Raw genomic sequence first — 23707 nt, 5'->3', positions numbered from 1 at the left:
GAGGGAAGATTTAGTGGTAACTGTTCAGATTCTGTGCTGCGTTCCTAAGTTTTGACAAACTGTCACGTGTTGCGTTTTGGTGCAACCAAACAGAACACCCACAATGATCAGAAATGTCTACTGGAATACTCTTCCCTTTTCCAGCGAAATGTCTGTACTAGGTGAGGGTCCTTACGCACCAAAATGACATAACATAGCGAACTGATGGCAGATGACAGTATGACAACCCAGCTCTCTCTTATTAAGCCAGACATCAATGAGTTTTGGGAACAAGAAAACAATCTTCTCTCGTCAAGATTTTCTTTCATTTTGGAAAAGGCGTTTTTCATAAAAATGTGATTTATGTAATCATATTACAAAAGGGCGATTTATTATTATTTTTTTAAATGTTCCTTTATTTTTGAGAGAGAGAGGCAGAGAGACAGGGAGACCGAGAACCCCAAGCAGGCTCTGCCTGCCAGTGCAGAGCCCATTGTGGGGCTTGAACTCAAGAACCACGAGATCATGGCCTGAGCTGAAATCAAGAGCCAGATGCTTAACTGACTGAGCCACCCAGGCACTCCAGGTGGTTTATGATTTTAAATGAGTTACGTGAATATTTACAAATTTCCTTAGTTTTGAATTGTAATGTGCTAAGTATCAATTAGATACAACCTACAGAAACAAAAGCACTTTTGGATTCCTCAGTTATTTTTTAAGAAGGCAAAGGGGTCCTGAAGCCACAAGGCTCAAGAACCACTCGTCCAGTTCAATGTTTGCAAAATGGCCAACGGCTACGCACACGTGACTTTATGCGCACAGCATACAGGGGGAAAGAGCCGGATCTACGCAGAGATATTAGAGATGTTCCTCAGATTGTTTGCCTTTTCCTGGAGGAAAGGAATGACTCATTCTCCTGATTTTCACTGCACTTCATGAATGTCCAGGTTCAAAGAGGAACTGTAGTTTGTATAAGTTCTATTTTTAAAAATCCTTACTTCTGCGCTCAAAAAAAAAAAGTATGTAAGAGAGCCCATTGTTAGATGCACTGCTATTCCCAACTCCATTTAATACTCTTTTCAAAGGAAACTAATCTATAAAGACACACATAATACCGTCCATTCAAAGAGACTGAGCAAATGTTCAAGTCCAACATTTCTGAATAATAAACAATAGCCTCATCTATAGTCATGGGCACAGAGGAAACCGACACCCTAAAAATACTATGGAAATATCGTAAAACTATGAGAAATCTTCTGGCCGTGTCCTTTCAGATCACATAACTCAAAGAAGACAATTTCTCCTTCTCTCCAAAGGACCAGTCACAATAGCGAGGTAGGAGGCAGCTTCAAAGCGAAACACCCTATGAGCAATGATTTTTGTTTCCCCAGACAGCCAACAGAATTGCAGGGTTTCGCTTTCGGAACTGCCTTTGTGAAGACCACTCGACCAAAGCTTGTGAGCGCACGTCAACGTGACGTGTGGCCACCACAGGAAGAAGGTACCTGGTGAAGTGGATGTCTACTGGTGACGGAGACGAAAGCCCACGGTTATGACATCCAATTCTTTAGTTAATAAAGGCTTTACAGGGCCAGGGAGTCACATAAGACCGGGTAGGAAGGCTGGTGAGACATCATGGGGGATCAGGGCCAGGTAGTGACATAAGACTGGGTAGAAGGGCAGGCTGGTGAAGCGTCACGGGGCATCGGTGGCGGTGCACTTCACGCACCATGGACAGCTCCAAGCAGGCCACCTCTCCAGTCTGGTGGCCAGCCTCCAACACGCGTGGGCTAAAGTCCAACGTTAGCCCAGGGGGGTGGGTTATTATAATAGAAATCAAAACAGCAGAAAACTCTAAATTGAATAATGAATATACCTTTTGCTCCCTGATTGTATCTGTCTTGATTGACCTAGTCGATTGAGCTTTCCACTGCAAGAAAGATTTTCCTCATTTTAGGTTAAATTGAATATTACCCAGTTGTAACCCATGCGTGCTCAAACCCAGCCCGTACAAAATGAATGTGTTGGTATGGAAATGGCTTCCTGTCTTCCCAGTCACTGTAGGCCTCTTCGAAAGGCAAGCATGAGTGAAATTTCATGACGATGAACTCGAAGGAGCTAGCGCCTTTCCTTGGCTATATGAGTACTTTAATAATTAATCATGGCTTGAAACAACTGGACCGGCAGTTAGATCTGGGAAGTTTAGAATGAGATAGGAATGCTCGTCATAACGGTATCAGATCTGAAGCTCTTGAAGATTCCAGATTTCTCACGATGAATTTGCCAGAATACTCAGCTCTTAAAGAAGCAGATTTTTAAGGACATGGTCTGTCCTCGGGGGGTGGGGGGCACTAATGATCGCTATGCTTTTTCTTCTACCAATTGACCCAAAGTAGGACAGAAATCTCCCATATCCGTTGTTGCCCACCACAAAATGTAAGGACTTTTTTTTTTTTTATTTTTAAAAATTTATTCACACTTAAGAGACAGAGCAAGCAGGGGAGGGGCACAGAGAGAGGAAGACACAGAATCTGAAGCAGGCTCCAGGCTCTGAGCCGTCAGCACAGAACCCGACGTGGGGCTCGAACCCATGAACCGTTGAGATCATGACCTGAGCCGAAGTCGGATGCTTAACCGACTGAGCCACCCAGGCGCCCCAGGACTTCTTCTAGTTCTGAAACATTCACCACACCCGTACGGAAGGCTCATCGCTTCTTTCCTCCTGATGCCTTGCTTTAACAGGAGTTCATCCATTTCCCTGATGTTACTGCTGCCATGGTGGTTTACAGTGATTCGAGCAGATTCATCTCCAATGAAGAGCAGTCAGTTCATTGACTCTTGAGACATTCTGATTTCCTAAACTAAACACGTCTGCCGAGGACAAAGTCAGCCTCCTTCTGGCCAGAGGATGGCCTTGGGGACCAAGCCCAGGATCCAACCTTGGAGTTGTGTCCTCAGACCTGCTACTTAATCATGCTTGGTCCCCATTTCCACATCTTTAAAAATAGAGGGATGAACAGTTCTTACCTCATGTGCGAGGATCACCTGAGATAATGTGCGAAGTGTCTGCGAGAGGGTCAAAGCCCTCAGCAAATGATGGTTCTGCCTACTGTGTCCAGTAAAAATTCTGGAATATTTGCCCTCTGATTTTATGTGGGCATTTCCTGAGTTAAACGTGTTGTTCCAGGGGCGCCTGGGTGGCTCAGTCGGTTGAGCGTCCGACTATGGCTCAGGTCATGATCTCACGGTTTGCGGGTCTGAGCCCCACGTCGGGCTCTGTGCTGACAGTTCAGAGCCTGGAGCCTGTTCTGGATTCTGTCTCCCTTTCTCTCTGCCCCTCTCCCCTGCTCACACTCTGTCTCTCTCTCTCAAAAAATAAACATTAAAAAAAAATTTTTTTTAAAAAGGTGTTGTTCCCACTTGGGGTAGCAATTCTGACATAAAAAGTCATTGGGGGGACCCTCAAAGTGACTTTTCACTTCCCAGCATAGGAAAAAAAATAATTGGCCTCTGCAAACGCAAACGCAAGACGGTTTCTACTTTCTCTTCTTTTTCTCCCCACCCTTCTTCCTTCCTTCTTTTTCTCTCCCCTTTTCTTTCCTTCTTTCTTTTTTTTTTTTTTTTTTTTGTGGTGGGGGAGGCTTGTATACGGTAGTCAGACATTTTTATTGCAAAATGCCGTCTGGAAAAGATGCAAAACAAAATTGCCTAAAATGCAAGGGAGAAAAATCCGGGGGAAAACAAAAGGCCCCCTTCCCCTTGCTTATTGAGTTCAAAGGCATAACATGCAGCGCCCTGCAGCAAATGGGAAGCTACACTAATTTTAAAGCCATAAAACGCTATCAAGTGCCCTGCGGGGCAGGACTACAGTGAAGCTAGTGGCACCTAAATAAGATGTGGTTCATTTACTCCGCAGCTTAGCCTAATGTAATCATCAGCGGATTTTAGCCTAGAGTTGTAACAGGCAAACAGCCGACGCCGAGGAGGTAGCACTCCCAGCCATTGAGGGGGCCGCGGCTAGATTGCTGTTGATTAGAAAATTTTTCAGTTTTGACAAGCGCTTAATGAACATAAATCGCACCTTGATTGGTTTCCATTTGGGGCCACAGGCACACCTGAGAAGCGGCGGGCCTCCACCTCCACCCCTCTCCTCCTTGCAAGACCTTAGCGACAAGCCAGCAATTGGGTTACGAGCCGTAGAAGAAAATATTTATAAGATGTAATAATGGGATTCCGTTTCTTAGTAGAAGTGAAAGATTTCCTCGCTACCCCCCACGTCCGTCCTCTCCCGCAGAGTCCGCGGCTGTGACTTACTGTCAGTTGAAGAAAACCAATGGTTTTGATTTATTTACCTTTTCGCGAGAATTCTGGCTATGGTTAAGAGTACTAAAAAGACCAAAGATGGAAAACAAAATGACACAGATTGGGCTCAAAGGATGAAATATCATGCTGTGTATGATAGGACAATGTCCCATCGACTCTACTAGAAGCTTTCAAGACTCCAATCCACAGGCTACATTTAAATCTGTGTATTTACAGAAACACACATATACTTTTTTTTTTTTTTTTTTTTTTTTTTTTTTTTTTTTTTAGAAAAGAAGGCAGAAGGATTTTTCAATGTTGAAAAAAATAGGTTAGGTAGGATCTAGGATATTTGGTGGTTTAATTTTTCTAGAGAAAGAGGACTTTTTTTTTTGTCTGCTCACGCCCTACACACTGTGTGATCAACACGAGGAACCTGTTCCATAGCGAGCATGCATTTTGGCCATTTTATTTGGAAATCTAAACACTTTGCAAACCCTCAGGGCTCTACAAAATAAATAAGAAATTACTTAGGCAGAAATAAGACTTTGATAAAGAATCTAACTTTTTGGTTTATATGCAAAAGGTAGGAGTGTATCAGTAGTCATTTTTTTAAAAAATAAATTTGTTGTTTAAAATAATTTTTTAAGGTTTATTTACCTTTGAGAGACAGAGAGAGACAGTGTGAGCCGGGAGGGCCAGAGAGAGAGGGGAGACACAGAATCCAAAGCAGGCTCCAGGCTCTGAGCTGTCAGCACAGAACCTGGCACGGGGCTCAAACTCATGAACTGTGGGATCATGACCTGAGCCGAAGTCGGACGCTTAACCATCTGAGCCATCCAGGCGCCCCTGCAGTGGTTCTTTTTAACAAAAGTTGTCGATATTCCCTGAAAATACTTAGAATACCTTGGCAGTATCATTGCACGTGTTTGAAAGCACTGCCATCTGGGAAAAACGGTTCATCACCCCATCTGAAACTGATGGGTGAATGCCAGGGACAGGTCCCAGGTCATTGGAGGCACAGAGGGGACCGCCTCCCCAACGCTCAGAGGGCTCCTGACAAACCCATATGACTAGGGCCGGGCCGCTGCTTTCATACCCCAGGGACCCCTCCCCAGTTCACTCTGTTCAGGACCGCACCCAGCACATTCCACCGCAGGCCCTGGAGAAGGCTGGACGTCTACGAAATTCAGTCATCCTCTATAGTGTTTGCGTGCTGTGGTTCAGACAACGAAACCTCAAGAGGCATTTGCACACCCACGTGCACAGCAGCACTATTCACAACGGCCCGGAGGAGGGAGACATCCAAACATCCCTCCACAGATGAACGGATAAAACGAAATGTTCTCTACACACAGAAGAGAATATTATTCAGCCTTAGGAAGGAGCGAAGCCCTAGCCCCTGCTACCATGTGCATGAACTTCAAGGATTTTGTGCTAATGAAAATCGTCAGTCACAGAACGACAAATACCGTGCGATTCCACTCACGGGAGGTAATCAAAGAGTAGAACGAATTCACAGAGACAGACAGCAAACGGGGGTGCGGGGAGAGAAACGGGGATTTGGCGTGAAAAGCACAGGGGTTCAGGTGCTTCAAGATGAAGAGGTTCTGGAGACTGGCTGCACAAGGAGGATGCACCGAACGCTGAACTACACGCTGGAAAACGGCGAAGATGGTAAATTTTATGTGAGGTGTATTTTACAATTAAAAAACAAGACACAACAAAACCTTAAGCTCTTCTCCCACCGTGGGGACCTTTTCTTCTATTTGCAGCAGGTGGGGGCTGGATACGGCTGTGCCTTATTTCTGTGGCTTGAAAGCATCAGGAGGCGGCTTCCTCTGCTTCTGATTCCAGGAACCGCAGGCCTGCAGGTGTGAGGACAGCCCACGCGTGTGGCCACTCGTGCCTTCTTCTTCGTTCGACAAGACGGCGCCGATGTGCAGGAGACGCAGGCAACAGGACCCCAGGGGTCTCTGCTCCAAGAGGCTCCCAGTCTTGTGGGAGAATCAGGCAGCGAGATAAGCCAAGAGAACAGAGGAACGACGGAACGCAGCAAGGGGAGGGCACGCACAGCAGGTGCGCCCCAACACGCCCGGTGGAGGGAACTCCGGAGAAGTGACATTCAAGTCTGGACCGATGAGCAGAGTTTGTCTGGCAAAGGGGAGGGACAGGAACGAGCATTTCTGGCGCAAGCGGCTGTATTTGTTAGGGTCGGGAGGCCAGAGAACACGGCGGGGGGGACCAGGCGAGGCCTGGGGAGGTCTCAATAAGGGGTGAGGCCTCCATCCTAAGCAGAGTGGGGATCTTCTCCACCATGGAAACATTTAACAGAATCAAGTAGAGGGAAGGAAGTAACAATATGATGAAAAGCACAAGGTGATGTGGAAAAAATCACAGGGAGAACTGCCCTTCCCTGCATAGCAGACAGTGGCTGAATTCTGGAAACCCTGGTGGGCAGGACACCACGCTGGCCAAATGGAGCAGACACGCAGGTCTGAAAGTCTGGGAGACGTGGGGTTTCGGAAACCACCTGTCGGTGGGACTGCAGGCAGAGGTCCTCCCAGCTGAGCTCCCAGGGAGCAGTGAAGGCAGAGATCCATGTGATGGTGGAGTAACCAGAGTCCTGGACCTCGAATGAGGGGCTCGGGGGTTCCCAAAGAGGGCCCCCAAGTCCTGGTGCTCCTCGGGGCTACATCCAGGCCATCGCGGTGTGGAAATCACAAGTGCAGGTTCCCACCTGTGCATCAGAAGGAATCAGCACAGGAAACTGAAGGAACCCCTCAAGGAAGGAAGGAAATCAAGGAAGGAAGGAAGGAAATCAAGGAAAGAAGGAATTTTAAGATGAATGGAGGTAACGGTGTTCTGAAGGCCAGAGACCCACCATATCATGACTTCTTTCTCTACGTAAAACAAATTCAAACGAAGTTCTGTGTGTACAAGTATGGCCTATGTTCTTAGGTGACTATGTGTGGTGGGTTTTTTAATGTTTACTTTTGAGAGAGCGCGAGAGAGAAAGAGAGAGAGAGAGAGAAAGAGAGAATCCCAAGCAGGCTCTGCATTGTCAGCACAGAGCCCCACGCAGGGCTCAAACCCACAAACCGTGAGATCATGACCTGAGCCTAAGTTGGACGCTCAACTGACTGAGCCACCCGGGCGCCCCCGCAGATGTATGCTCTTAATTTACTTTCCTGTCAACGGTCTGTCCTAAGCTGCCTGAAAGCCTTTCTTGGAAAGAGGCAAAGCATTAAGTGCGATTTGAAGCAAACAAAACCTACACATGGAGCTCCTCGAGGTGACGTTCCCACCTCGGGCTTGGAGGGCCGGGTCTGCCGGTGAAACCACTCACATAGGACAACCCGACAGCGGTTATTCCCGGGGGAGGCAGAGAACGCTCCCAACTTCTACCTTAACCTCAACAAAGCTGCACCGTATCCCCCTGGGGGGTATCCCTTTACCCTCATCACAACAAACTTGGGGTTTTTCTGCTTCCCCAGGGCTGACTCCAGCCACTCTAGAAACTTCCACCCAGTTTACAAACCCATCCCCATTTGCTGGCGGTCAGACCAGAACAGAAAGGCTCACCTGCAGCCAGAGCTCCAGATCGCTGCTCCTCAGTAACTACCTATTTTCCTAATCCACTTTAAAATGGCTTGTTTGGGGGAGGGGGGGGTTCCAGCACTGGTTAAAGATTTCATGGTGGCTTTTGTATATAATACCATGAGTGTGCGTCCCCCTCCCCCCACCTGCCGTAAGCTAATCTACACCCAGGGAGGTACGGCTGTGCAACACGGTTCATCTTCTCCGCCCCAGTCTCGCTGTGATTTTCAAAGTAGAGCCAGGATCATCACCCGTGAGGCTCTCAGCCCAGGCCGTAGAGGAGCAAAGACATCGCAGGGGTCACGTGCCCACACTAGCCCTGGGCCGACAGTGGGGAGCAGGGCACAGTCCCTGCCTTCAATTAGACCAGGCTAGACAGGGGCAGTACAGATGCCGGAAGACACCAGAACAGCTGGTCTGCCAGGCAATCAGGGAGGACTTCTTGTGGAGGAAGGGCATGAGGGTCCCCCCCGACCCCGCGGGATGGACAGCACACTGGAAACAGAAGAAGCCAGGCTGGAAGAGAACACACAGACCGGAAGACAGCTTGTGGCACTGCGGCTTATAAAGGGGAAGCAAGACCAAATAGCTGTTCATCACAGAAGGAGTCACGCTTCGTGGAGTAGCGTGTCACAGACGGGGCGCGTCTGACGCTGCTGTTCTCGGTAAAGAACGGGGGACACTGTCCTCAAGATTATCAGTCATTCTATCGCTCAAGACGTTGCGCATCTAGAAATTTGGGCTTTGGACTGATCTGCCTCATCATCTAGACTCAGGCTGGTCTGACTTCTGCAATGTTTTGGGGAAACCAATGAAGAGTTTCTCTTGACCGTGACTCAGTGTTCACGGCCTTGGGAAATCTGAGGTCCACCTGAGCAGGTGTGCAAAGCTAGCTGAAGGGGCTGATCACGGATTCGTAGCGATTCCTCAGTCCTCCAGGAAAATGTCCTTATTCGATGGGAAGGTTGTGTGTATTTTAAATGGTGATCACCAGCAGTGGGTACAGGCAAGAGCTGCTGTTCTCACAACGTAAATATCTTCCTTTTTCTCTCGTGTTATTTCTTTTGAGATAAATACCCACTTAGGAACTATCACCCCGGATCTTTTCGTCTCTTTTGCATCCGTCAAGAGGTGGATTTTCCACCTGATCAGAACCTGAAAATGTGCAGAAATCAGCATCCTGATGATAACTCAAGAGTCCAAGTCTGACTCTCCCCGACACGGAAAAAACAAACAAACGTCAACAGCATTCAGAATCAGAGGTGTTGTGCAGCGGGAGGGCCTAAGCCGCTCAGGGGGCAGTGTTGCCGTGAGAAGGGCAAGTCGAGTTCTGTGCGTCAGGGAGGGCGGACAGAAACACGGCTGCTTCCAACTCGGGCCCCGTGCAGAGTGGGAAAGGAATCCCGGGAGAAGGTTTTCCAAAGTGTGAGCTATCTGAGCCCACGTCAGCCAGGCGGGCTCCTCCAGCCACCCCGGGCCCTCAGAGGAAGCCGGGGCAGCCTTCCCGGGCGGGGCCCCGTGAAGTCCTCGGCCTGACCGTGTGGCCACGAGCTCACTCTTCGGAATCCCGGCGCGTGCACCTCTGTCAGCCGTGCCCTCGACGGCTGCTCTCTCGACACGGAAGATGAATAGGCAGCGATGCTGAGATGTGGAGCCCCGAGGTCTGAGTTCTATCTCATTATCCCCTCCGTTTTTCTATCAAGGTGCTCCCTAAGGCTCCTATTTAAGTCCACACAACAGGCCGTCCTTCGCCCAGCCTGACCGCGATCCGGCCAAGTGTCACACACCAGACACACGCACCCTATCTCCCCCGAGAAAGTTAGGCAGGGAGGGCTTTTTAAAGGTTCGGACGTGTACCAATTTTCAGAGACCTGAAAACACCGACCACCGAGCAGCGTGAGAAGCCTGCCCCCGCACAGTTTAATCTTACGAGTTCGGGGCTGTCTGTAGAGTGCCCGGTGGAGGTGGGGGGGGAGCTAAGCTGGTCAGTTCCGGAGGGAGGGTGGCCACTAGTCCCAGGGGGCCTGGACCTCCGCCAGGTCTCAGCAGGGACAGTCCTGCGGCCTGGGCTAACCTGTGCGGCTGATCACCCCGCGGGAGCATCCACAAACCCAGAGCAGTGTCATGATTTTGGTTGAGCCTTCCGCCTGTTATCTACACCGAGCTGCAGGTTTAATTTAATGACAGGCAGCATCTTGAGAAGGATGAATGAAGTGAACGGGGTTTTCCTGGGCCCCGGGCTTCACACCTGCCCACGTGACTCCCTGATCTCACTCAGCAGCTCCGACCTCGGGAGTCCAGCTGACTCCATCGGCCTCAGTTTGCTGAGGTTTGGCCGGGGGGGGGGGGGGGGGGTGTACCTCTGGAATCGGAAGTGACCTTGGAAGACACTGTCACCCAACTTTCCACCCAGGGGATTCTTCTTCCAGATTTCCGGGGTGGACACCGGCCGGCCGGGTCCTCGATGTCCACGGTAACAGGCACGGCCCGGAAGGAATGCCGAACAACACGGATGTGGGCTCAGAAGGTCCGGGGGCAGGTTCCAACCTGTGCAGAGGCGGGTGGCCCAGGCCCACCGTCGAGCAGCTGTGGCCACGCTCAGGCGTCGAGCCGTCGCTCCGCACCTGTGGCCGTCCCCACGCTGGCCAGAGCGCCTCCTCGGCCAGCCGGCCCCCGTCACGGCACCTGCGACGGCTGAGGGCAGCCGGTGCAGGAACCACCCGTCCTGAGGAACAGCCGAGACTCACGGTCACTCCCGTCGCCTGTGCCGCACCTCCCACGGCTCCCCGTGACGTGGGCGGTGTAGGGACCCATGGGCGGGAGGCAGTCCAGCTGACGGCTCCTGAGCCTCTGGGGACGAGCCCGAACAGGAGAGGAGGTGTGGCAGCAGGTGAGGTGGGTCCACACTTCACGGAGCGCAGAGCGAGCAAGTCCGGGGCCTGGAGATACTGCTGCGGTCGACTTCCGGGACACTTTCTCAGTCTGGGTTGGGTCAGTCCTTTCCCTGTTTGCGCCTGATCTCCAGAGCGACCGTCGCCTCCTACGGTCTGGCCACGCACACGCAACTCCACCCTCTGCTTCTGGACAAGAGGGTCTCTTGTTTAAGGTTTCCAAGGGCAGGAAACAGGGCCGGGGCGAGAGGCTTCCTCTCAATGACTCCCACCTCCAGCACAGAGAAAGCCCGCGCCATAGGAATGATGGAGGGAGGCCATGCTGTGTGTCAGGGCACCGGGGCTGAGCCTGGGGCTCGGGACAGACAGACCCTTCTAGGGATGATGCCACAACCCTGGGAAGAATGAAGGCCTGGAAGAAGAGCTGACTGGGAAAAGGATGGGAGGGAAGGAAGAGGAATGTGAAGCCTTGAGACTGGTGGGAAATGACACCCTGGGGGCCCCACCCCACAGAGGTCCCTGCTTAATGTCCCTGTGCCTGTAGAACCTGCCCGAGCACCGAGATCGGCAGGCAGTCCTCAGAGACCGGCTTCCAGGAGCTTCCCCAGTAGCTGACCCGTTCCAGGCACACGGCGAGCCCGTCGGCCTCACGCCAACCCCACCGAGGGCTGCGGGGCCAGGGGCCCCCAACTCAGGACCCGCAGCCTGTGTCCTAAGCCACGGTTTCAAAAAGCTCGTCTTTCCACCGGGATCCCGTAAGCTCGGCCCACAGCCGGGGACCACGCACTGACGATGTGTTCTGTTGAGGGGCTGCCTTCATTTTCCACCACACCAGCGTGCACAGGACCCCTCCTTGGGGCTCAAACTCGGGGTTCGTGTCTGAAGGATGATCTTCTACGTAAACACTTCCACGGACAGCGGTGTCATAAGCAAATGGCATCGGCGTCTTTAAGGATTATAACTCACTTCTTCTGGGAGATCTTTTTTTTTTTTTTTTTTGAGAGAGGGAGAGACAGAGAGAATGAGCAGGGGAGGGGCAGAGAGAAGAGGGAGACACAGAGTCCAGAGCAGGCTCCAGGCTCCGAGCTGTCAGCGCAGAGCCCGACGTGGGGCCCGAACTCACAAACCGCGAGATCACGACCTGGGCGGAGGTCAAGAGTCAGACGCTCAACCAACTGAGCCCCGCAGGGGCTCACAATCTGAACTTCTAATGAAATGACTAGGGCCCTCACCATGCTGACCTACTTCCCTTTGAACTCGATTCAGTCCCTTACTCTGCTCCAATCTTCTCTGGGTGCAAGACCCCCATCCGGCTCCCTGGGTTAACCACCATCACCAAGTTGAAGGCGGCTGCTGCTGGAGTCCGGGTCCAGCCTGAGGGGAGCGTGAGCAGCAGACACGCACACTGTAAGCACACGTCTGTGCCAGTGACGAGAGCCACAGGGCGACACGTGGGTTGCGAAGGGGCAGCTGTGCGGCCCTGCCCGGTACCTGTCTGAATTCCCCATGTTCCGTGCATCCTCCAGCCCGGTGCTCTCAAACCCCCACGGCTCACCCCATTATGGAAGCATCACCTTATTAGAATCCCATGCGCAGAAAAACATGCCAGGTTCCTTTTTGGTAAATAAATTACCTAACCATCGAAAGTCAGGGGTACACGCCAGCAGCTGGCCCGGTGACTCCACTGCTGAGAAACACCGAATCTTTTAGAAAACTCTATCTAAATACACCAGACGGTTTAGCCGGGTTCTTTTCCTTTGCTCCCTGGAGAGACGCGGGCTGTAGGCTACGCTATTTCAGCTCAGTGCGGACGCCCTGCTGGGGACCAGTAATAGGGGTGATGGTCAACGGTAATGAAACCCGAAGCCACCGATCTGGGCAGATTTCTCCAATATTTCACCCACTTGCAGCAGAAGCATCCTTCGTGGGTTCCGGCCATAGTACAGCCCGGGGGCAACTGAGAACGCGGGTGTTACAGCGTGATCAGTTTAACGGGTATCACTGCCTTCTAGCACCTTTTGACGTTTCCTACACGGAAATAACGGGGACGTTCTATACGGTCTGCAATTTTAAGACTCGAATTTGCGACACATCCCGCGTGCTCCCCGATGTCTTACGAGAGAAAGTCTGGCCTCTGCCCGTGGGCGTTGCCTCGATGGGTCTTCCCGTCGTGAGCCCAAGAATGCCAGACTCGCTCCGCCGTGAGGGATCTGCAGCTCGCTAGCAACTTGGAAGGAAACACCTACCCGGAACTCACTTCCTGTCCAAATTTCCAAAGCTGGGTGGTGACAAGATCAGAGGAGGGTTACAACGAAGGCCGTGCCCTCTCTCCCTGCTCTAGTAATTCAAGTCCATCCCTAGGTGACCCTGCCCCCTTGGGGGGGGGCGGGGCGTGTGTATTTGCATCAATAATTTCAGTTCCCGGGAGACCGGCATTAATGGAATTGCACTTTAAAGTGATTGGCTCTCGCCTGCCATGTAATTATAAAACAAAGCCCTGCTGAGCTCCTCTTCTGTACTCCGACAACATCCGCGCATACACACGTATTGAAGAAAAGAAAGGAACTGGCAAACACGGAGGGGCACCACGAGAAGCAGCCCATGTGGGAATATTTTCGAAGACGGAATGGTGATGACATTTACGGAGAGGCTGGGATGGGCAGGGACACACCGTCGTGACACGTTTCCCCCTTGGCAAGGAGGAGCGAACGTCCCTCTGACCAAGCCTGAGCTTGGCTGGCGAGCGTAAGGTGGCCTGAAATGCTCATCGGTCAGACCCCACTTTTTACTGGTCGGTGAGTCCGCGGCAAGAAGGATATTTGGATCACTCTTCTCTCTCTGACTAACATAAAGCAACTGGGGCAACAGTCGGACCCCCTGTGCTCCCTGGCAGGGTCTCCAGAAGAAGGGAGCCAGGTAGAGGGCAGCTCCCCAGCGGATGGGGCCGTGCTGGGGAGAGAGGGGCAGACCCAGCACTATCCTGGCGCTCCCATGCAGGCGGGCAGCGGGCTGCAGGCGACACGGGAATGGTCACAGGCAGGCCTCCGGGGACTGGCACGAAGTCCCTCTGATTGGGAGGCCACCCGGAGAAGCAACCTGAATCTATTCCCAAATAAGCCAAAATAAGGCAAGCACAAGGGAATCCCCTCAGTACAATGAAGAATTTATAGCTCTGGAGTCTTTGGAATGGTTAAAGCATGGGAGGCGACCCCATCAACATCAGAAATAAGTCAGAGATGCCTAACGAACACCCGTTTTTCAACACGCTCCTGAAAGGTAAAGGCAGAGCTGTAGGACACAAAGGAGAAGAAAGGAATTCACCCCAGGAAGCAAATTAAACAATAAGGATGCCACTCGTTACTTATCCTAGCGGAATATCAGAGATACATTACTGTGAAGGTAAACGATCACCCGCGTGCAGGGTAAAAGCCCTCTGGTTTCCTGCCAGAGGAGAAAGACTGATAACTCTTTCCAGGAGTCTGGCAACATATGCCCAAAAGCCATGAGAGGGTGAGACTCTTCAACTAAGGAAGCCTATTGCTGGGCATCAGGGGGAACACAGGTAAAGGCAAAGAGATGTCAACAGAGGACACTGATTAGAGTTACTCAAAACATTAAAAGTAATTCAAAGTAAACATGTCCGTTTTGGAGTCACTGTTAGACCGATGAGGGCACATCCCCACGACGGATGTCACGTAACCGTCAACAATGGTGGCACACGAGTGTATTTGCTGACGTGGGGACGTGCACATGATCTGTCATCATCTAGGAAGGTGGACCCCAGACAGCGAACACAGGGTGACTGCGTGGTTGTGGGAGGAAAAAGCACATACGCATAGAAATGGCGGGGAGTGTATACCCCAAATGCTAGCAGTCATGTTCCCCAGGTGGCCCTCTGGGAATGATTCTAAATCTTCTTCAATGCCCTTATGTCTAACTTCTGGTTCATAACTGTAATTTTTCAATGCAAAGCTTAACACAGTGATATAACCAAATGAGCTATATAGTCTAATCTCCACATTGACCTACCTCAAGACAGATAATCATGCAAGATTCATGGCATGTGTTGTTACAGAAATACCATTATCGCCCCATCTTCAGATTTTATCAAAGCTTTCTAAAGCCTTGCACTTTCCCCCCAAAGTGACATTGATTCTGCTTTTTAATCCATCTTCTAGAAATCGCCAACATAATGCACTTTACATGAACACATGTAGAAAGGGGGCTCTTACCTTACAATATGTGCTCTTGTCTGACAATAAAAACTGAGTCACGAACTGCGCTTAACTTACTGTTTTTCTCAGCTGCTCAGAGCCGATTCCTGGGTTCCAATGCAATCATTTCCTTTATTCTAGATTTGCAGATATAAGCTCTCTTGTCTCTCTTGCTACCTGCTCTTGTCTTTTTACTTCCATTTAAAATTTCACTTCACCTGTCCCTTTTATTGTAACTCCTCGCAGAATCAGAGAGCCAGAGATCGGCTGTTAGGAAGGGGAAGAGAGAGACATGTGGTCCGATGGAGAGAGCGAGGGGCATTTTATTTATCTCGTGATGGAGTAGGAGACCCAATACTACTTTAACTTCAAACGGGGGCCAGAGGCCTGACGCTGTGGGGACCCCCAGCCCCCAACACACACACACACACACACACACACACACACACACACACACACACACACACACGCCCAGCGTGTGAGCTGAGTTCTGGGCCTGCTGACCGAGCCAAGGGGCCATACTCACATGTAAACTTGGGTGATAGGTCAGCACGCCGTTGTCACACAGGGTGACGTATTTCTTCTTCCACTCCTTGTTCAAAGATTTGCCGCTTCGCTTCAGCAGCATGCCCTGAAGCAAAAGGAGCCAAATATAAATTCATAAAGTCTTGTGTGAGTTTTCTTAAAAAGCAGACAGATAACGTTAAAAATCTGAAACATTCATTTCTCTTGTCATCTTAAAATGGAAACTTTACACTTATTTTTCACTTGGCAATTTGGCTTTTCTCCTCTCCTTTACGCACAACACATATGTTCAACCAGTTTGTGTGTGTGCGTGTAGAACTTCGCTTTGGGAATCTCATGAGTGCTGCAGAGGGGACCGTTTGTTCAACAAATACAATACCAACCGCCATGAAGCCACCGTGATGTTATGTGCCCCACACCCTTCCCATAACTAAGCACATTTGGAACTAAAGGTATGTTTTATTTATTTACTTATTTATTTATTCATTTATTTAAAAAATTTTTAAACGTTTTTATTTATTTTTGAGACAGAGACAGAGCACGAACGGGGAAGGGTCAGAGAGAGAGGGAGACAGAGAATCCGAAACAGGCTCCAGGCTCCAAGCTGTCAGCACAGAGCCCGATGCGGGGTTCGAACTCACGGACCGTGAGATCATGACCTGAGCCAAAGTTGGACGCTTAACCGACTGAGCCACTCAGGTGCCCCAAGGTATGTTTTAAAAAAGGAAACCTAAGTTCTTTTTTCTAAAAATAACACATTAACTGAATTCTGAAACTTATGATATTTACAAATAAGCACATTAAAAAAATTTTTTTTAATGTTTATTTATCAGAGAGAGAGAGAGAGAGACAGATCATAAGTGGAGGAGGGGCAGAGAGAGAGGGAGACACAGAATCCAAAGCAGGCTCCAGGCTGAGCTGTCAGCACAGAGCCCGACTCGGGGCCTCAACCCACAAACACAAGATCATGACCTGAGCCCAAGTCGGACATTTAACCCACTGAGCCACCCGGGCTCCCCCAAATAAGAACATTTTGTTTTCTAGTTTTTCATTTCGGATTTCTAACTTACTAAAAACAAAATTCCACTTGTAAATTTAGTGGCAGGATTTAATAGAACAATCGTGTATGATCAATCTGCCTTTAATGAAATCATGTTAGGGCTTCCTGAAAACCATTCGGAATTTGATGCCCTTGTGCTCTGAAGCATGGTTAACGAAGGCTCCCCGGACGACTGAAGGAGCTCCCTCCTGCTTGAACGCTCAGTTCCCTGCGAACCTCCCACGTCTTCTCTTGGCCTCTCTGGGTTGAAAACCGGTGGCCAGCGCTGAGCTCGGCCTCGACTTTGCGCTTTCCCTCCCTGGTGGGGCTTCACGCCCTCCCGGGTCGGACTATCTCGACCCGAGCTTCCGCACTGGGACCGTTCGGCTCCTGACCTCGTGGAACAAGGAAGACTGGAGAGTCTCCCGGCTTGCTTTTCCTCCCCAAGTCCATTGTGGAACTCACAGGATGGAAACCACGACTGAGAAGGCCCAAGCATGGTGCGAGTTAATTCACCCGGACCAAGGCCCAAGGCCGGTTCTCGGTATGAAATGGAGTCTCCTAGAAGCAGACGCCCGAGTCTCCTGGGGAACTGGGGCCTGCTTCCTCTGACCTCCTAACTGACGCCGCTATCCCCCCAGAGCCACAGCGCAAGAAAAAATCCAAGAAAATATCACGTAAGCACTTTTAGGCGATAATTAGGTTCGAGCTCCAAATAATTCCCGATACTGTGACAACACTGCTTTGTCTCTGATATTTCGCCACCGTGAGTGATGGATGCTGAGCCGGACACTGGTCAAACATCGTTTCTGGAGGAAAGTATTCTTAAGGTTGAAGAAACGCACAAGGGAACCTTGCTGGAAGGTCATTTCTTTGCAGGTTCTTCTTATTTGAAGAAAACACAAGGCAAAGCTCAACGTACCTTGATTTCTTAGACCCTACGAGAAACCAACCTAATCCAAATATGGCACGGGGATCAGCAAACAGAAGCCGGATGCTGGTGACAAACCAGGGCGATTCAGGTCCCACTGCACGGTGAGCACCAGGCAGAGGGCAAGTCACTATTGGTGATTCGATGGTCAACAAGCCATCACTTAAAATCATTAAATTTCCCTCTCTGGCGGATTTCTCAGATTTTTAAACTTAGCTCAACAGAACTTCACAGAGGCTCTCCTGTGGGCTCACATTTTCCCAACGCCCGTTTGAGGTGTAATTCTAATACCAGGCGCAGGGGTCACCTCGGTGTCACTGGTAGCTGAGAGCGGTTCTGGGCTTCAGTGGGCTCTGGCCCGCCCCATGCAGACAAAGACAGAGAGGCACCCCGTCCCCGGGGCTCCGTGCACACGGACCCCACCGCTCCTGGCCAGCCTGTGGTATTTTTGTGAGCAGATCCTACACGCACGATTATCCTCTCCCCAATGAGGGCTGTCGGGACTTCCTCCTAAGGGGGTAAAGGGAAATAGTCCAACCAGGAGGTGACGAGAAGAGATGACATCGTCGGGGAACTACCTCAGGTGGACTGATCTTGGGGCTGGGAAAGCTAGAAAACGCACGTCTCGACAATCTTAAATAAATTCTATGGTTCACCTTGCAGGGTGATCCTCTCTGCTTACGGTTCAAATGCTGCAGGAGTCAGCAGGGCTGAAGAACACCCCGGCGTCCGAGGAGCCGTGCCTCTGTCCTCCGGCCTGGGTCCCGGCTGGGTTCACTGCCCGACCCCCCGGGATTTCTGTGGCGACAAAGCCGCCCGGCCGCCCCGCTGCCCCCAAGTTAGGGCCCGCCAGCCCTGGACTGTGTGAGCCTCCACGTTTAGCCAGAACACTGGAGGGGCTGGTCGCCGCACCCCACCTGTCTGCGACTGTCAGCAAGGGCCCATCCTAAGAGGCGCCAAGAGACGCGCGCTCTGATGAGCAGCCAAGGAGGCTGCAAGGCGAGGCTTTGTAATCAGAGGCTCGATCGGACGACGAATGACAAGACGCTGCAAACAGCTTCAGTGGATCAAAAGCACGTTTTCTCTCAGTTTCTCCCCCTTCCTTTTTTCTTTTTCTTTTTCTTGACAATTAATTCCAAACACTGATTTTTTAAGAGCATTTGTACCAAGGGAAAAAGTCAGGGCATTTCGGAGTCTAAGCAGACACCAGAAGTTAAACCACTCGATCCTGAGTCGGCTAGACTACTATTTTGCACGATCCGTGTCCGGACTCACCCGGTCCTGCCTGGACAGCACTGTGCCAGGGGGCCTGTGGGTCTGGACAGCTGGGGCTGGCAGAGGAGTCGTCTGTTTCCAGGGGGAAGCGGGGGGGGGGGGGGTGAGGCCGAGCCTGGTTCTGGGCCCTGCAGCTACACGAGACGGGGGGGTCCCCCTTCAGTTGCAGTCCTGCCCTCACTTGCAGGAACCAAGGGGAGCCACCACAAAGTCCCAGCGAGAGACCCCACCCACCACGTGCCTACACACCAGGAACGCCTTCTTAGTCCCAGACTCTTCGAGAAGCAAAAGGTCCCGGTGGCTCTACCAGTGTGGGGCCCTCCTCTGAACACGGCGCCCACCAACGTGCCCAAGAAAAGACTGCAAACCCACCATGCACCTTTGGGACGGAGTTCTACGCACAGGAAACAAGCACTACTGTCCCAGCAGCCCCCTCGCGGCATCAGGCTGAGCCCCTCAGGCTTCACCTCTTAGCTTCGGCCGTCCCGAACTTACACGCTGTCCACCGAAGTACCAAGAAGATGGAAAATGTAAAAAGAGTCCATTTTCAGCTGTTAAAGGGCACGAAACCATGGTCTCACCAGCCAGAAGAGGCCAGAGGCCAGAAGGCTCTCTGCCAGAGCCACACGGGGGACAGTCCTCGTCAGCCAGTGCAAACGGCCCTTATGATTCTAAGCCTCTTTGGCGCTGTGTGACCCAGGGCAAAACCGCACGGGCGAAGGTCAAGATGCACACTGGTCTTCAGATGCTACTTTTGCAGGCGCAAAAACCGCCTCTTACCTAAGACCGCTTCTCGTTGGCCAGCTATCGCGCTGTACACATCAGTTACAGTTACTGTTTCATTTGACCTTTATGTGGCTTATGCATCTGTTTTTAAAATTTTCAGTTTCCGGACACCTGGGTGGCTCAGTCGGGTGAGCGTCTGACTTCGGCTCGGGTCACGATCTTGCCGTCCCTGAGTTCAGGCCCCGCGACGGGCTCTGTGCGGACGGCTCGGAGCCCGGAGCCCGGAGCCCGCTTCGGATTCTGTGTCTCCCTCTCTCTGCCCGTGCCCCGCTCAGGCTCTGTCTCTTTCTCTCAAGAGTAAATAAACATTCAATTAAAAAAAAGTTTTTTTTGTTTAGTTTTCACTTTCAAAACAGTCCTGGGCTGCGAGCCAGGTGCTGCTCTAAGGGCCTTACAAGTATTAACCCACCGAAAGCTCACACCCTGATGCAAGTAGTTGCTATGATTATCCCCATTTTACAGATGAGGCCAATGAGGCACAGAGACTTTCTGTAACCTCCCTGCACAGCTGGCCTGGCGGCTGGTCTCCAAAGATGGCTCCCAATGCACTGCTTCTAGGTACACGTGCCCCCGTGAGAACCACCCCACCCTGACTTGGGGATGCCTGAGCCTCACTTTAACCAAGAGAACTGGTAGAGACGCTGTCTACACTGGTTTTGCACGTTCGGAAATCTTGGCAGCTTGCAGCTTCTGTTGTGGGGAGGTCGGAGACAGCAGCCACGCTGTGCCCTGTTGTGGTCCTGGGCCACGAAATTATGAGAAGTAATGATGGTTTTCTCAAATCGTTAAGTTTTGGGGCAGATTCTTAGGCAACGACAGATAAGAAACACAGACTTAGTACCTTCTACTGCTTTGATAAAATCCACAAACACGTGGCACTGGCTCGGAACCAGGCAGTTGGCTGAGGCTGGCAGGAACAGAACAGCTATTCACAGAGGCTACAAGGACAGGAAGGGAAAGGCTACCGGAGTCTGCATAAAGGGTGCCCAAGCTGGGCACTGGCCGAGCCAACAGCAGACCTGCTCCCTGCAGGAACGTGGAGCACAGCCGGGGTGCCTGGGGAGCACGGAGCCGGGAGAGGACATTTCCGAGCAGAACGTGCCCACTGTGTTACTGGTTCTGATGAACCTGGGGGTAGAGGGGAATCAAGGCTGCTTAAGGCAGGTTTTCGGTAGAATTAGAGAAAATACTCCTGATTTAAACACCAACAGGAGGAAAATCGTTTCTTACTCCTGGCTTCTTCTGCCAGCAGAAAACTCAGGGTAAGAACTCGCCTCAGAACAAAGATCTAACCCAGGGGATGCCAGGAGATGTGATCTCCAAATGAAGACCCAGCAAGGTTGTGGCCGTCGGACCCCCATCTCAAGAACTCTAAGACTTAAGGCAGGGCCTCTCAGACCCTTCCAATTAGAGAGCACGTGTGGACCACAGACAAGGATCTGTGGGTTGGCTTTTGTCTAATGGAATAAATTACAATTTGATACAAAGGACACCCACAAGGATTTTAAAGGAATTGTACCAGGTTAGACTACAAGGCATAGAGACAAAGTCTGAAATGAAAAGAGTCCCCTGACCCTCCAACTAAGACCAGCAGGAAGCAGGCTGAAAAGCCACACAGCTGCAAAAAAACAGGCCATTTCTTACGGAAAAGGAAGGTCGGCTGAGACAGCAGAGCCCCGGACCCAGTAGGAGGCCCCAGGGGGAGAACACACACCCTGTAGCCAGAGCAGGGTGATCGGCAGTATGTGCCGGCTGCGTCCAGAGCCGCTACGGATCAGTAACTGCTACGGGCGTCCCGCCTCTCTCCTCCTTTTTGGATGAAAGGGCACCTGCTTCAGCTCTGTCTTTTGTCAGCACTGGGTTGATGTGAACGTGTGCACGTGTGTGGAGGGCATCTTGTCTCTGGAGTCCCCAGGTCTTCAGATGGCAAGGATCGTATCCAAAGAGCCTCCTCCAAACGTGCCCCTGATGAAAATGACAACCCCAAACCTCGAGCCTGAGCCAGAGGCCATGGTGGGATGAGAGGTTTGCGAATCCAGGGGCAGCGTGAAGGTGCCTTGCACGTGGGAGGGCGGACTGAACTCGCTGGTCTCCAAAGATGACCCTCAAAAAACTGCTGCTGTGTGGTCCCCGGGCCTTCTGACTCAATTCAACCAGCAGAACGTGGTGCAAATTATTCTGGGCCCGTTCCGGCCAAAGCCTTCAGAAAATCTGGAAGCTCCTGTTTTTACTTGCTTGGGAGCCCCGGGTTGGCCTGGTAAGAATTCAGACTATCCTGCCAGGGAGGCTGGCAAGAGGGAGATCTTGAGGCTACGGGGAGGAGAAGCCGAGGTCCCAGCTGCAAGACTGCCCCTGAGCTGTTGGCTCCGTGCCCAGACCTCTGAGCCACGTTTGGTGAGGCACGAAAGACGTCAGCGAAGAAACGATCTTGGCCGAAAGCACCCGTGGGGCAGGGACGTCCCCTTTACGCCTGGCACAAATTCCCGACCCACAGGAGCCTGAGAAATAATAAAACGGTTATGGTTTTAGACAAACCACCATGATTTGGGTTAACTGCCCGAGTAGGGGACCAGCGTGGTAGGACGAGCCAGGAGCAGCGGTCTATACCTGTGACCCCAATGCCAGGCTGCCTCTCTGTGAATCACTCTGCCCTCCCAGACCGATTTTAAAGCTTCGATCTCTTTTACTTGTTTGCACAGTAAGCAACGGAGGGCTTTGTGACCGCTCAAACGTTCCTGTCATCTTATGTGGAAATGTCACGTGTTGATCTAATTGGCACCACCTAATTAGTTTGCTGGCGCATCAGAAAGACTGTGGTTTTGATGATCTACGGCCGGAAGACCGGGATTCCGGGCAGGCACTTCCTGCTTTTTTTTTTTTTTGCTCAAGGAACTCTTCCTGTGGTGGAGCAAAGGGTAGAATTGTCTTTTGGCCGCAATCTCTTTATTCGTCACGTGTATTGTCTGCCGCGTCCCAAGAGGTCACTGAAAGCCAAAAGCAACGTTAAGCGGACAAGCTTTAAATAACTTACAAAGTTAACGTAACGAATGCAAGTGCCGTCTGAAATCCATCCCTAGTGTTTGCCGCAGCCCCGAGCTGGGATAAGACACCACCCATAAATTTATATTAAAACTCTGCTCGATCGCAATTCTTTACCAACAAAGATTTACCGACTGCATTAGAGACTGGGGGTCTCAGCCAGGCAGATCGGTCTTTGTTTCAAGTCCGAGGGACCGGGTGGCGCTGGGGTCTGTTAGCACAGGGTTCATCACGACACGGGGGGACATTTAACGGCCGAGGTGCCACGTGGCAAGGGGGCATTAGCCGGCTGCGGGCTGCTCCGTGGGAAGATTAGACCACGTTTTCTCCCGAGGTGGCGTTTCTCTACCTGTGTGAACAGCGGCTGGAGGCCACGCACACGTCTGTGACTGAACATGGAGGGGAGCGTGTGCCTGACCTCGCAGTGACACGCATGGAATTATCCTGCTGCACTGAGGGGGGTCCCGACAGCTTCCTAAGTTACCAAGTTTAAAAACGCAAGTTTTTCCACCCGAGTTCAGAAAGGTTTAATGTTTCTATACTTCCAAAAAAAAAAAAAAAAGGGACGTTCGAGTACTTCTTTGGTTCTGTATGATTCACCTTCTTAACAGTGCTGAACAAATTCGCATTATAGCAGGTAAAGCTTTCAACGTACTTCCAAAACGTTGCAGAGAAACGCTGGTGTAACGGAGACCCACTGAGTGTGAACTCCAATCGCTGTCTTCACATTTGTGTTTTTTACTTTGATTCTAGTCGAGATTCTTTTTTCCCTGTAACACGCATTAAACTTGTGGTTTATTTAAGATAACTGACTTAACAACAACAACAACAAAACACCTAGAAGGGCTCCTGGCTGGCTCAGCCGGTGGAGCATGCGACTCTCGATCTCAGGGTTGTGAGTTCGAGCCCCACGCTGGGCACAGAGCGCACTAAACATCGAACCACCTAGAAAACCGTATCTGGGTGGGTGGAAGGTGGACGGAATTTCATCTTTACACCGAGGAAAGCACAGGGGTGGTACCAGGAGCAGGGACATTCTTCCTCCACGTCAAAGGCTCCCTGCTGTCCCTCCTAATACCTAGCTACTCTTCCAGAATGAAAACTTACCTGTCCTGCCCCCGCTCTC

At 51.1% G+C, this 23707-nt stretch overlaps 1 protein-coding gene across 16 annotated transcripts in view; it reads right to left on the bottom strand.

Annotated features, from left to right (window-relative positions):
• Positions 1–23707, bottom strand: part of AGAP1 (ArfGAP with GTPase domain, ankyrin repeat and PH domain 1) — a 540980-nt gene that overhangs the window by 187688 nt on the left and 329585 nt on the right. For all 16 annotated transcript variants that reach the window (XR_006221027.1, XM_042995745.1, XM_042995748.1 and 13 more), the window contains one exon: positions 15513–15617. Coding sequence is in view for 15 of the 16 variants with exons in the window: in XM_042995745.1 (XP_042851679.1) it covers positions 15513–15617 (105 nt within the window). In the remaining variant the exon portion in view is untranslated. The remainder of the gene's footprint in view (positions 1–15512; positions 15618–23707) is intronic.

The sequence above is a fragment of the Panthera tigris genome, chromosome C1 (assembly GCF_018350195.1).
Source record: "Panthera tigris isolate Pti1 chromosome C1, P.tigris_Pti1_mat1.1, whole genome shotgun sequence".
Classification (NCBI taxonomy): Eukaryota; Metazoa; Chordata; class Mammalia; order Carnivora; family Felidae; genus Panthera; species Panthera tigris.
The sequence above is the reverse complement of the archived record's forward strand: the minus strand, read 5'-3'. Positions and strand labels throughout refer to the sequence as shown.